At 47.5% G+C, this 14,841-nt stretch overlaps 1 protein-coding gene across 5 annotated transcripts in view; it reads left to right on the forward strand.

The window, feature by feature from the left end:
- Positions 1-14,841, forward strand: part of PPARD (peroxisome proliferator activated receptor delta) — an 85,654-nt gene that overhangs the window by 18,368 nt on the left and 52,445 nt on the right. The window contains exon 3 of one of the 5 annotated variants that reach the window (XM_059880228.1): positions 4,731-4,925. Within the exon in view, the coding sequence (XP_059736211.1) occupies positions 4,902-4,925 (24 nt within the window). The 5' untranslated portion in view covers positions 4,731-4,901. 5 annotated transcript variants of the gene reach the window in all.

A 14,841-nucleotide genomic window follows, 5' to 3' on the forward strand; every position in this document is an offset into this window, starting at 1 on the left:
TTAAAACAGTATAGAGGTTCCTCAAAAAACTAAAAATAGAACTACCATATGATCCAACAGTTCCACTTTTGGGTATGCTGCTGCTAAGTCACTTCAGTCATGTCTGACTCTGTGCAACCCCATAGACGGCAGCCCACCAGGCTCCGCTGTCCCTGGGATTCTCCAGGCAAGAATACTGGAGTGGGTTGCCATTTCCTTTTCCAATGCATGAAAGTGAAAAGTGAAAGTGAAGTCACTTAGTCGTGTCCGACCCTCAGCGACCCCATGGACTGCAGCCTTCCAGGCTCCTCCGTCCATGGGATTTTCCAGGCAGGAGTAATGGAGTATAGATCCAGAAAAAACAAAAACGCAAACTCAAGAAGATACCTACACCTCAATATTCGTAGCAGTACTCTTTATAATAGCCAAGGTATAGAAGCATCCTGAGTGCCCATCAGTGGACACATAGATTAAGAAGGAGGGTATACATTTACAGTGGAACATTACTCAACCCTAGAAGAATGAAACTCTGCCATTTGCTGCATCATGGATGGGCATAGAGAATATTATGCCTCATAAAATAAGTCAGACAAAGACAAATACTCTGTGACGTGATTTATATGTGGAATCTAAAAAGTAATACAAATAAATGTATACCCAAAACAGAACAGATTTGCCGATACAGATAACAAATTTGTGGTCACCAGAGAGGAGAGGGGAGGGAGGAGAGGGCAAATTAGGGGCCTGGGATTAAAAGGTACAGACTACTGTATATAAACTATTAGAGCAACGAGGGTATATTGTGTAGCATGGGGAATTATAGCCATTATCTTCTAATAAATTATAATGGGGTATAATCTGCAAAAATACTGAATCACTATGCTGTACACGTGAAACTAATATAATATTGCATATCAACTGTACTGCAAAGAAAAATTTTAAAAGTCATACCTAGGGAATTCCCTGGAAGTCCAGTGGATAGGACTCAGCACTTTCACTGTCGGGGCCCCAGGTTCAATCCATCTTCCGGGAACTAAGATCCCATAAGCCAAGAGGTAGGACCAAAAAAATCAAACATAATTATGCCATCTGTAAGTGACTGCTATAAATTTTTATCTTTGTTCATTCATTCGTCTATTAATGAATATTATCTTTTGGTGAAGAATGTGGGTAACAATCTCTCACAAGCCAAGGACTGTGTTCTTTGAGGTTTTAGTATGATTGTATATACCTAATCTTTTTTTCTTTCAAAAATGGTGTGTTGTTTCTCAGTTTTATGAATTGCCTTTCCCGTTTCTCAGGTGGTTTCATTATGTCTCTGCTCTCTGACCTTCCTTGCCTTTTATGAGTGAGCGAAGAAAGGTATTTTGCCCAAAGAGAGGCATTTGGGAAGAGCCACCTGTTGGTGTAGTTGCTTGAAGGGTGGATGGCAGGGAGGTGTGTGAGCTGTGTCTCTGCCTCTCCGCATCCGTCCCTGTCTGCTGTCCCTCCCCACTCCTCTGCCTTTCTTTTTCCTCCTATGCAAACCCAGGAAAGGATACTGCCCCCAGTCTGAAGGTTTCTTTTCATGGCTTTCAGAGGAAAACCTCTCAAGAGCTCAGAAAAAAAAGTACACAGAATGAAGATGGGAAGGGTGGTGCCCAGCAAGGGGTGGGGCTGGGGAAGAGTGGCAGACCAGAGGGCCTGGGTCCCTGCCGTCTTGCAGCAGAGAGAAGACACTGAGTGCTGGGCGGAGCGGAGGGGGCGGGGCAGCTGGCGGGCAGCCCCCAAGGTAGCCGGGAAGAGCCTGACGTTCAATATAAGCGGCCCGGATATGGGCGGAAGTAAGGGGGAAGGAATTACATCTTGAGGGGACACACTCCTCCACCCAGGCCCTGCCCTTTCCATGAACCTCTGCCTGTCTACTTTCCCCACCTGGCAGCGCCTAGGTTGGGTAGTTTGACAGGGCTGACATACCCAGCCACAGAGCTCCACCGACCCTGTTCCCTGGCCCCTCCCTGGGCAGTGGGTGGGGATCTGAGCACGTAGTCAGGCTTGGAAAAGATGTCCCCAGCATCCTCAGAGTTGGGGGAGATGTCCCTGGCATCCTCAGAGTCGGGGGAGATGTCCCCGGCATCCTCAGTTGGGGGAGATGTCCCAGGCATCCTTAGAGTCGGGGGAGATGTCCCCGGCATCCTCAGAATCGGCCGCTCAGATTCCATTCTAAAACGACAGCTCAGAGCTGGGGGGAAATTGAAGGTGGGGTGTTCTAGGAGGAACAACGATCCCTCCACTTCACTTCCTCTCGAATAAAGTGGGGTCTCTGGCATTAGGTGAGGAGGAGGCCTCTGAGCCCTGAGGGTAGGTAACACTTGGCATCTCAGTCTTTTTCTGAACTACTCTGGTCAGTACACAGACTGGTGTTTCATGGAGCGGGTGGCCAGGACTTCACGCTTGTGAACAGGATGATTTCTGTAAGCCGTGTGTCCCTGTGGGCCTCTCTGGGTCATGCATGTTCTCCAGTGGAGCCCGGTCCTGGCGAGACCTGGTGGCCGGCTCCTGGGCTGCAGAGCAGAGCAGCTTCCTGTGCAGCCCCTCAGAGCCTGCGGTGTTCCTCGCCCCTCCTCCACCCCTGAGCTATAATTAAGTCCCTACATGAAACTGTATCCCTCAGCTGACACACGCTCAGAATCACAGTCCCGGCCCCGGGCAGCTCCTCTGGGGTGACCCCAGGGGCTGCGGTGTCAACCTGCAGACCCGCTTGGGTGGGGCTGAGTGATGGTGGGCGCCTGCCAGGAGAGACTTGGGTTCCGTGGGGCAGGGGCAGGCCTTGCCCACGAGGCGGAAAGTGGGGAGTCAAGGGGGAGGTGAAGGTCTGGCGAGCAGCCCGAGTACAGGGCACCTGGGGTGGAGGGGAAGGGCAGGCGGCCCTGCAGGACAGGAGGGCACGGACCGGCCGAGATTCTGAATCACCGGGCCACGAGGCAGAGTGGGAGCAGTTCCTTTTATCTTATCATCTGTACGTTTCTGTGGCATTTGAAAATTGAGGTACACCTCACATAACATAAAATTCACCTCTTTAATGTATGCACTGTAGTGGTTTGGGTAGATTTACTGTGTTGTACAGTCATTGCCACTATCTAATTTCATAACATTTCTGTCAGCCCTAGAGCAAACTCTGTACACATTAGTGCTGATTCCTGATACCACCGTCCCCTCATCAGTTCCCTGTCAGCCACTAGCCTGCTGTCCTTCTCTGTGGGTTTCCCTGTTTTGGACATTTCATATTTACAGGATCATACAATATGTGGCCTTCTGTGTCTAGCTTCTTCAATTGGCATAATGTATTCAAGGTTCATTCATGCTCTAGCGTGTAATAGTATTTCATTCCTTTTTATGGCTGAATAATACTCCATTGTATGAATATCACTTTTTGTTTATCCATTCTTCGGGTGATGGACGTTTGGGTTATTTCCATTTTCTTGACTTCTGTGGACACTCGTTTACTGGCTTTGTGTGAGGATATGTTGTAAGTTCTTTGGGGATTATTTATAGGAGTAGAATTGCTGGATCATATGGTAACTTTCTGTTTAATATTTTGAGGAACTACCAAACTGTTTTCCAAAGTGCCTTCAGCATGCCCTCACTCACTTATTTTCGTTTGTTTCTTGTATTTATTGGCTTTGTATTTGCTTATGGCTCTGCTGGGTTGTTGTTGCAAACGGGGGCTGCTCTTCGTTACAGTTCTCGTTCTTCTCATTGTGCTGGCTTCTCTTGCGCAGCGTAGGCTCTAGGGTGCGCAGGTTTCAGCAGTTGCGGCTCCCGGGCTCTAGAGCACAGGTTTAGTGGTTGTGCTGCACAGGGTTAGTTGCTCCACAGCTTGTGGGATCTTCCTGGACCAGGGATCGAACTCGTTTCCCCTGCATTGGCAGGCAGATTCTTTACCCCTGAGCCACCAGGGGAACCCTATGTATTTATTTTTTATTGTGAAACATCCATAACAAAAATTTTGTCGTTTTAGCCATTTTTTCAAATGTAAGTTCAGTGGCATTAAGTACCTTCACATTGTTGACAACTCTCACCACCATCCATCTCCAGAACTTTTTTCATCTTGCAGAAATGGGAATTCCCTGGTGATCCAGTGGTTAGGACTCTGAGCTTTCACTGCTATGGTCCTGGGCTCAATCCCTGATTGGGGAACTAAGATCCCACAAGCCGCACAGCATGGCAAAAGAAAAACCTGGAAACCATCTTGCAAGAATGAAACTCTGTACCCTAAATAAACTCTCCATTCCCCCCTCCCCCAGGCCTCTGGCAGCCACCATTCTACCTTCTATTTCTATGAACGTGACTACTCTAAATCCATCATATGAGTGGAGTCATACAGTGTTTGTCCTTTTGTGACTAGCTAGTGTCACTTACTGGAGAAGGGCGTGGCAGCCCACTCCAGTATTCTTGCCTGGAGAATTTCATGGACAGAGGAGCCTGGGGTGCTGCAGTCCGTGGGATCACAAAGAGTCAGACTCGACTGAGCGACTGCCTAATGCTGGTGTCACTTACAGTGTCCCAGAGTTCACCATGTTGTAGCGCAGGTCAGAACTCCATTCGTTTGTAAGGCTGCATAATATTCCATTTAGGAATGTGCCACATTTTGTTTATCCATCTGTGTATCATCCATTTGTGTATCGTCTGTTGATGATCCTTTCATCTGGGTACATACCCAGAAGTAGAATTGTTGGGTTACATGATAAGTCTATTTTTAATTTTTGAAGGAACCACCATGCTGTTTACCGTAGTGGCTGCACCATCTTACATACCCAGCAGCGCTGTCCAAAGCTACCCACGCCCGCCCTCTTGATTGATAGCACTGTTGCGTATAGAATCAGAATTTGCGGGTTACTGCTCCATGTTTCAGTACGAATAGTGGATAAGAAGACTCCAGTATGAAGTTGGATTGTAAGTCCTCTGTAAGTAATCTGTTTTTTTCCTTCTCTGAAAGGTGTAAGAATTTTCGTTTTTCTTGGAGTTCAAGATATATCACCAGGATGTGTGCTAAGTCAATTTAGTCGTGTCCAACTCTTTGTGACCCCGTGGACTATGGCCCACTAGACTCCTCTGTCCATTGGATTCTCCAAACAAGAATACTGGAATGGGTTGCCGTGCCCTCCTCCAGGGGGTCTTCCCAACCCAGGGATGGAGCCTGCTCCTCTTAGTCTCCTGTGCTGGCAGGCAGGGTCTTTATCACTTGCGCCGCCTGGCAAGCCCCTGTGTCACCAGAATACATCTACGTATTTGTCTTCTTTCCTTAACTCCTGTAGAGCCCTTAGTTGCTAAAGACAAATGTTTTGGAGTCTCCAGGAAGTCTTCTATTTATTTTCCTTCATTGTCTCCTATCCTCTGCTTCTAAAAAAATATTTATTTTATTTATTATTTATTTATTTGGCTGTTCCAAGTCTTCGTTGTAGCATGCAGGATGTTGAGTCACGGCATGCAACCTGTCAGTTGCGGCCTGTGGGATCTAGTTCCCTGCCCAGGGATCAAACCCTGACCCCTGTGTTGGGAGCACAGTCTTAACGACTGCACCACCAGTCCCTGCTTCTAGTGTTTATTAGACACTGTGGACTTGTGGACTTACTGCTTCATTGCTAGTGTATAGAAATACAGTTAAATTTTATATATTCATTTTGTATACTTCAACCTTCCTGAACTTATTTATTAGTTCTGTTTTTTAAGTGGATTTCTTAGGATTTTCTATGTATCAGACCATGTCTTCTGCTCATAGAGATCGTTTTACTTTTTACTTTCCAATCCGGATAACTTTTCTTTTTCTCACTTAAGTGCGCTGCCTAGAATCTCCAGTATAATATAGAATGAAGTGGTGAAAGTGGAGATCCTTGTCTTGTTCCTGGTCTTAGCGGGAAAGCTCTTTCTTAGGAGTTGCTTATTTTTGAATTGAGAATTCCTTTTTAATATTTATTTATTTGAATGCACCAGGTCTTAGTTGTGGCATGCAAACTCTTACTGCAGAGTGTGGGGTCCAGTCCCCTGGTCAGGGGTCACACCTGAGCCCCTGCCTTGGGAGCAAGGAATCTGAGCTGCCGGACCACCAGGAGGTCCCTTGAATTGAAAATTCTTGACATGCTACAAAATTCAGAAAGTATTCCCTCTTTCCCTCCCCGTCTCTCAGCTGCCCAGCACCCCTGGCGGAGGCAGCTGTCTTCGCCACTTTGGTTTATGGGTGCGTACTTACTTCTTTTCTGCTATGGCATTATTACTTTCCAGGCAGATGACTGTCTGCTGTGCGCACTGGTCTGCTCCTTGCTTCACGTCTTGTGTCTTGTCCACCCTTGCATGTCAGTACACCTGGAGCTTCCTCATTCTTTTTCACTGCTCCCTCGTCTCTCGCATGAGTGTGCCATCCTCTCGTTTATTGATGGGCGTGCAGGTGATTTCCAGTCTTTTGCTGCTGTGAATAACCCTGACAGATATTTTTGCACATGAATATAACAAACAGATTGATTCGGATACAGTGCGACAGTTGCCATGGTGAGGTGTGGAAGAGGAAGCTGGTTTGACAGTTGCTGGTTTGACAAAAGCCTTAAGACAGGGAAGCCTGGAGTGCTGCAGTCCATGGGGTAGCAAAGAGTCAGACACAATTGAGCAACTGAATTGAACTAAGAACGGCTCAGGTGAGCATTTAGCATCTGGGGTGGGCCTTGTAGGCTGGGCAGGATTGTGGTAGGCAGAGATGTTGTAGGAAAGGCAGCTGTGAGTAAAAGAGCAACAGCTGTGATGTGATTGGGGAAATCAGGAGGATTATCCGTTGCTTCATAACAGATTACCCCAGAACTTTGCTGCTGTTGTTTAATCGCTCAGTCACGTCTGACTTTTTGCAGCCTCATGGACTGCAGCACGCCAGGCTACCCCATCACCCTGTCCTTCACCATCTCCCAGAGTTTGCTCAAACTAATGTCCATTGAGTCCGTGATGCCATCGAGTACCATCTCATCCTCTTGTCCTCCTGCCTTCAATCTTTCCCAGCATCAGCTTTAAACAACATTTAGGATCCGGCAGTGTCTGAGTCAGCAGGCTATTACACGAGGGCCTGAATACTAGGAGGCGGGTGTGTTTGCGGGTCCTTTTCGAAGGCTGCCTCCTATAGCAAGTTGCCCTGAGGGTGGGATTGGCTTGGAGGGCGCCAAGGGGTGGGGCAGGGCCTTGAAGGCAGACATTCTTCCAGGCCTGGCTGGGAAGCTGAGACTGATGCGAGAACATGCGAGACGTGGGAGGCCTTTGGGCAGGAAAGTAAGCTGGTGGCTCTTATCTAGGACGATTAACTTGCTCAGATCATATAAGAGGGGTCAAAATGGAGAGTGACACCCAGTCAGAGACTTAGGTTAGGAGAGGTCTGTATTAATAACTGAGGGGAAAGTTTCTGGTCTATAGTAACCGTTGCTTCGTATGGAGCGCCTTCTCTGTATTATGTACTTTGGCTGTGTTTTCTTGACTCATATCTGGGAAACCACCTCAAAAAGAAGGTGTTACTGATGTATATTGTTTGCAGCTGAGGAGACTAAGCCCCAGAGAGGTCAAAAAACTCATGTGTGGCGCACAGCTAGCAACTTGAAGAGCAGCACTCTCAGGTCTGCCTGCCATGAGGACCGTGCCTTTGGGCGGCGGGGTGGAGCGGAGAGGTGTGGAGGCCAAGTCTTGTTCCCTGGATGCTGAAGGGAGACAGCGGCTCCTGCGAGGTTGATGTTTTGCCCCGAGGTGGCCAGGACAAAGATGACACTGTAACGGGAAGAAGGGAGGCCAGGGGGGACGCGGCTGTGGCGAGGGACGGTGAGTCATCCTGGAACGCTGGGTGCCTGCTGGCAGGGTCCTTCCCCGTTACAGGGGATTGTAAATAGTTCCCAGACCTGAGGTATGGAGACGTGCCCCTGGCCAAGAAGGGCACTAAAAGTGGGAGCTCCTGGTCAGAGGGTTCTGTGACAAGGTTATTTGTTAGAACACTGGGTTTTCGTTCCCTCAGCCGTCTGAGTGGGGGCCCCTGCCACATGTCAGAGCAGATCCTGGACCAGCCAGATTCAAGGAGGGAGTCGCAGCAAGGATGCCGTCTTTAACCACTGACGACGATGGTGCAGAGCAGGGATTAGAACCCACAGCTGTGACTCAGGCCCAGGGCTCGCTCTGCCACACCGCACTGCATCCCTTTCTGCTTCCTACTCCTTGGCGCCTGCAGAGCTGTTGGCTCGCGTGTGGCGTTGGAAGGAACTAATTTCTCTTGACCTCCCAGGGCAGAAGCGGCACAGTTGTTGTTGTTTAGTGACTCAGTCGTGTCTGACTCTTGTGACCCCATGGACTGTAGCTGCAAGGCTCTTCTGTCCTTGGGATTTTCCAGGCAAGGATACTGGAGTGGGTTGCCATTTCCTCCTCCAGGGGATCATCCCAACCCAGGGATCGAATCCACGTCTCTATCATTAGAGGCAGATTCTTTGCCACTGAGCCACCAGGGAAGCCCAGAAGTTGGACTTCTTACTTCTTTTTCACAGGTTAGCATCTCAGATCATTGTGCCCAAGAGAACCTTCCAGCATTGGCTTTGTCTTGGGGATCTGCTGGCTGTCCCCCAGGCTCTTCGGCACTGACTGCGGAACACGCCCAGAATTTCCCCGCTGAGCCTCCCCTCCTGCGCTTAGCTCTCGCCTGTGGGATCCCGGCACGGCCACCAGATGTGCAGACGGGCCCTGTTGCGCGTCGTCCCAGGGGGTGTCTCGTCCGGTGATTCCCAGACAAGACTCAGCTGGCAGATTCACTAGGGAGTTTTGGAAGAAACGTAGCTTCCTGGGCCTTGTCTCAGGCCTCTGATTTCTCCTGGAAATTAGAATTTCCAGGAATGAAGTCCAAGGATCTGCGTTTTAAAGCTCCCCATTGACCAGAGCGGGCAGCCTGATGGGAGGACCACTGACTTTTCAGACGAGATCGGGCGCGTTCAGGGTGGTATGGCCGTAGACACCACTGACTTTTCAGAAAGGCGTCTTTGAAGTCACTGATCAGAGCAGTTCAAGTGGGACCTGAGAGATTATCCTGAGGGCCTCACACATCGCATCCAGGCGTGTGGTTGTGACTTCTGACGGCCTCCAGATTTCAGACTGCATCTGCTCAGCTCACCCTCTTCTGCATTCTTTGGTAGTATCTGAGCTCTCTGGTGACTGCTGGTTTCATTTTAAAGTGTTTACAGAAGGGAGCTAGCTCTGCCAGTGCTCAGGAGATCCTTAACTAGGGCCTACTGGGTCTCATTTATCTGGAATATAAAATCCCTTTGCTGAGCTGCCTGGTTATCTTTGGTGCAAAGAACATGACTCCACTAGATATATCCAAGCTAGCACAGCAGTTGGATCCTTCTGGTTTTGTGCCTTCTATCTACTTTAAGGTCCCCTTGAAGATTTGAAAACCCAGGCTGATTGCTTTTGTCAGTTAAAATAATGCCTACATTTTAGAATATTTGGAAAATATAGAGGGAAACAGAAATTACCCAGAACCTTCCTCTCAGAGAATTGCTCAGTTAATGTTTTGATGGTTGGAGCATTTCCATGCTTTCTCTCTCTCTCCTGTACATAAACGCCTTCATATACCCTCTTCTTGTTTTTATTTTTTGCCCAGCCACACAACATGTAGGATCTTGGTTCTCCCACCAGGGATCAAACCCAGGCAGAAGTGCAGAGTCTTAACCACTGGATAGCCAAGGAATTCCCACAAAATCCTCTTTTTGAAAAACCAAATTGAAGTCATATTGTGATACTGTTATTCAGCAGCTTTATTGGGGTATAATCCATATACCATGAAGTCCATCCATTTAAAGTGTACAATTTGATAGTTTTCAGTATATTTTCAGAGTTGTGTAACCATTACCATAATTAATTTTAGAACCTTTTCTCATCTCAGAAGGAAATCTTGCGTCCATTAATGTTCACTGTCTCCATGCACCACCCCTCTGCCCCAGACAATCTCCAGTCTACTTTGTTTCCACAGATTCGCCTGCTCTGGACATTTTGTATAAATGGGATCATATGGTACGTGGTCTTGTGTGGTTGGGTTTTTGCACTGAACGTAATTGTGATGCTGTTTTGAAATCTGCTTTAAATATTCATATCACTAGCAATTTGAATATAGTTTTCAAAAATGCATTTTTAAGCAGAGCAGTGTCCCTTCTTAGGAGTTTACCTGAGCTTACTTAACCAGTTCTGCTGATGCACATTTGGGTCGGTTCTCATTGTTTGCTATTATATATACTACTTCCTATACTCAAAATTGATCTTATCTGATTGGTTAATAAGATAACCTGGTATCTTTTCTGGTTGATACCTTATCCGGTTGTCTGAATCCCTGACTGGAACAGAAGTTCTTTGAGGGCAGTCACGTTGTCTGCCCTGGTAAGAACTAACCCACTACCTGGCGTAATTCCTGGCACTTGGTAGATACTTGGTTTTAAAGGAGAGAGAGGCACTTCCCTGGCAGGCCAGTGGTTAAATCGCCCTGCTTCCAGTGCAGGGGTCACGGATTCCATCCCTGTCGTGGAATTAACGTCCCAGATTGTGCTGTGCAGTGCAGCCAAAGAGTTAAAAAGAGAGAGAGTGTGTGTATCATTCTGAATGAGTCAAAAGTAAGGATATTGGGACCTCCCTGGTGGCCCAGTGGCTAAGAACCCACCTTGCAGTGCAGGGGATGCCGCTTTGGTCCCTGGTCAGGGAACTGAGGTCCCACTTGCTGCGGAGTGACTGCTGAGCCACAGCTAGAGAGCTCACTCACCACAAAATGCAACCAAGACCCGCCGCCGCCAAATGTATAAACATTTTTTAAAAGTTAGGAGATTGATAAATTTTGCCTAACTCTAGAGAGTTACACTAATTTACCCTGTCTCAGCAGTCTCGGAGAGTTTCTGACTCCCTGTTCCCTTGAATCTGAGTTAACTTAAGAGAGGAAGTCCTGTGGTCTTCTGAACTCTGACACTCTCTGACCCAGGAACCCCTTAGTTTAGTCACATGCCCCTTTCCTTGGGCCACCGAAGTCCCACCTGTTGGGGAACCGGTGGTGGCTGAGCGGAGCTCGGACCTCCTGGGCCCTCACTGTGGCCACGGGCAGTGCCACATCATTTCCTGTCTCCCTCAGGCCCTGGGGCACCCTCTGGCCACTTCCCCTGTCGAGTGTGGAGGTGTTGGGGAGTGAGTAAAGTTGGGTTGGTCAGGGGTGTGTAAGAAGACGTGGGTTCCAGTGGCTGCTTGACATGCCCTCTTTAGTCATCAGGAGAGATGTCACTCTGGAAGTTGCAGGTCTGCAAAAGGAGAAATGAAGAAATGCTTCCAGGAAGCCAGACGCAAATGGCGCGGGCTGCCCCCTCTGGAGGCGGCGGGCACCCACGCTGCCTGAGTCACCACTGGCCGCAGTCCCTGCTGCCGTCCACACAGTTCCTGTCCAGGAGGGCCTGCCCAGGACAGGGGCCAGGAACGTGGAGGCAGGTCTCCCCGGGTCACAGCGGCAGCCTCTTGCCTGTGGTCTCACAGCAGTTCTTTTTTCCAAAGATGAGTCGTGTTGTCTGCTTGTTTCTTGGCTAAGTCTGCAGATAGTACACTGGGATTTGAAGGAAGAGCTGGATGGCCAAGGCAGCGCTTGTTGGGGGCAGAGCTGTGCCCTTCGTGGAGTCAGTTACGGCTCTCTAGCAGTAGTTACCCTTTGTTCGTCACTCACGGGTGTCGTGTCCCATTCCCCGGGAGCTTGCTCCAGTCCTCCCCCTCACCCCCGTCCCTGTAAGAAGATGCTGCCCCTGGTCACCGTGGAGATCACAGGCCTTACAGATGGCACAGCTTCTTTCCTTGCAGCTCTGAGACCTCTCTTGTTTGGTCCTCACCTACTCGTGTATTGTTTTCTTATCGCTCATGCAGTTACCAGCGCCTGCTTTGTGCCTCGTACCTTATTAGACTCTGGAAGGATGCAGCAGAAAGAGATGGGCCCTGCCCTCTGGGAGATGAAGCTTCCGTCTCCCCTCTTGCTCTCGGTGCTGCCCGGATTCCTCTCCCTTTCCCCCGCCTGTGTGCGCGCATCCGGGGGCTTCTACCCCTTCTCTGCCAGACCTGCTCTCCCCACCGCCCCGCCTTACCGGGAGCATCTCCATGCCCTCGGTCACCTTATGGTTGCCCTCCATGTCCCTTTAAATCAGTCACCAAATCTTATCGTTCCTGCTTTTTGCCTTAAAGTCTGATGACACTAGTGCTAGCCCAGCTGGTGGTGGTTGTTTTCCTTGTATTTTCAACCTTTGCGTGTCATTGTGTTTTAGGAGTTTCTTTCATAAACAGAATGTGGCTGGATTTAAAATTTTAAGTCAGATCTGAAACTGTCTTAAATGAGTTTATTTACATTTGGGGGTTTCACTTAAATATATTATCATGTTTTTGAGTACTTTTAATGTGCCTTCCTTTTCTGCTTGTTTTTCTCCTTTCCTGCCTTCTGTTTGAGATTTTCTTCCCCTGCCGTGGCATGTGGATCTTCCTGGACCAGGGATCGAACCCATGTCTTTTGCATTGGCAGGTGACTTCTTTACCACTGAACCACCAAGGGAGCCCCGATTGGGTTTTTTTTAATTCTCTTTACTAGTCTGAAAATTATACATCTATTTCTGTTCTTACTCCTACATTTTCTCTTCTTTCCCGCTATCTTTTTACTTTCAAAAAAACATAAAAATAGTATAGTGAATATTTGTATTCTTTTTACTTAAACTTAGTTAATGCATTTCTGTATCTCTGTACTTTTGTTTAGAACCATTTTTAAACACCATTTTTATTTATTTGGCTCTACCAGGTCTTAGTTGTAGTATGTGGAATCTAGTTCCCTGACCAGGGATTGAACCTGGACCCCCTCCACTGGGGCTTGGAGTCTTAGCCACTAGATCACCAGGGAGATCCCTAGAACCATTTGAAAGTAAGCGTGGATTTGTTTTTCTTTTTAAAAATAATTTTATTTATTTATTTATGGCTGTGCTGGGTCTTCATTGCTGGGCAGGCTTTTCTTTAATGGTGGCGAGTGGGGGCTACTCTCCATTGCAATGCATGGGCTTCTGATTGTGGTGGCTGCTTTTATTGCAGGACACGGGCTCTAGGGCACGCAGGCTTCAGCCATTGTGGCCCGTGGGCTCGATAGTTGCAGCTCCCAGGCTCCAGAGCGCAGGCCCTGTAGTTGTAGCGCCTGGGCTTCGTTACTCTGAGGCATGTGGGGCCTTCCTGGACCAGGGATTGAACCTCCTGCATTGGCAGGTGAACTCTTCACTGCTGAGCCACCAGGGAAGCCGTGTTTCTCTTTTTCTTGCTCAGAATTTGGTGTGCTACTTCTACCCAAAGACTCACTTAAAATTTTTTTTGTTTGTTTTTGTATTTTGGAATAATTTTAGATAAATTTAGACTTGGAGAGTCCCATTTTTTGTACTGTAGTCTCCTGGAATTCCTTAGATATCTGTTGACCATTCTACCATCCAAGTCTCTCTTTTTTTTTTTTTTTTTGAGAGTTCTAATTCCTTTAATAATGTTCAAAAAATATTGGTACATGTATATAAAACTTAAATTGAAGCTTCTTAATGATACAAATTAAGTTGGAAGAACAAATGTTTAATTGCAAATAAGTATACAGCATTTTCTAATTAGCCCCTTGGGTTAAAGAAAAAGTCGTATATACCTTTTTATAATACAAGCCACTATTTCTAAAATTAATCTTCACAGATACTTTTATACTGTAACTACTGCTGGAAAGCTGGTGATAGAGGACTCTGCCCTCTAAGACTCCTGAGGCAGGGAAAAAAAGGGAAATTAGGAGTAGTACACAGACTCAGAATTTTTCTCTAAGCTCTTACGGTGCTATTATAGCCAGTTTAACACTGCTGCTGCTGCTGCTAAGTCGCTTCAGTCATGTCCGACTCTGTGCGACCCCAGAGATGGCAGCCCACCAGGCTCCCCTGTCCCTGGGATTCTCCAGGCAAGAACACTGGAGTGGGTTGCCATTTCCTTCTCCACCATCCAAATCTCTTATCTGTTTTTTCTGTGCTGCTCTATCTCTTTCATCATCTGAATCTTCTCATTTTGTCATCTCTTTCAAATTAGTTTATTATTCCTGATTCTTGAGATGCTTTCTCCCTTTTTATGTCCAATGCTGCCCCTCTTGGTGGTCTATTTCCCTGTGTGGTTTGTAACTTTGGGTTATGAGCTCAGAGTCCCTCAGAAAGGATTCTTATGGGCAACTTTTGTGTCCTGGGAGGTGAAAGTTTCCCTTAGAAGAGTTGGCATTTGGTGGGCCCATGGGGTTAAAGGTCCTGGCTCAGTTGTTATGTCCATTTCTCCGTTTTGACACCCCTTTCACCCTTCCACAGAGCCTCGGAGCAATGGCCAACTCCTTGTTGTTGTCCTGCTCTGGGCAGCCCTTTGAGGCTCTCATCTTGATATCCGGACTCAAAGTCACAGCCAGACATTAAAGCCACTTCATATGGGGGTTCAAAAGTCCACAGGTCATTCTGGTGTCAGTCCCACTCAGTGTTCATGTTTCACTTTTTCTTGTCATTTCCGGCACATGGGGTATTTTTCTTTCAAATTTGGCTGTATGTTTAGGGATATCATTTATCTTATCTAGTATTTCTATTAATATGACTGTGACTGTGGCAGGAAGGCGAAGCTCTTTCACTGTGTTGCTGCAAGTTCAGGTCCAAGTCCTTAGTATAGTGTATGCAGCCCTTTGTGATCTAGCCCCCATTTACCTTTCCTGTGTAAGCTTAGCTTTAAATTTTACACTTAAGCAAATTGAACTATTGCATACCACAAACTAATGTTTAAAAGCTCAAGTTTTAGAGTTCA

Source organism: Bos taurus, chromosome 23 (genome assembly GCF_002263795.3).
Source record: "Bos taurus isolate L1 Dominette 01449 registration number 42190680 breed Hereford chromosome 23, ARS-UCD2.0, whole genome shotgun sequence".
In the NCBI taxonomy this organism is placed as follows: domain Eukaryota; kingdom Metazoa; phylum Chordata; class Mammalia; order Artiodactyla; family Bovidae; genus Bos; species Bos taurus.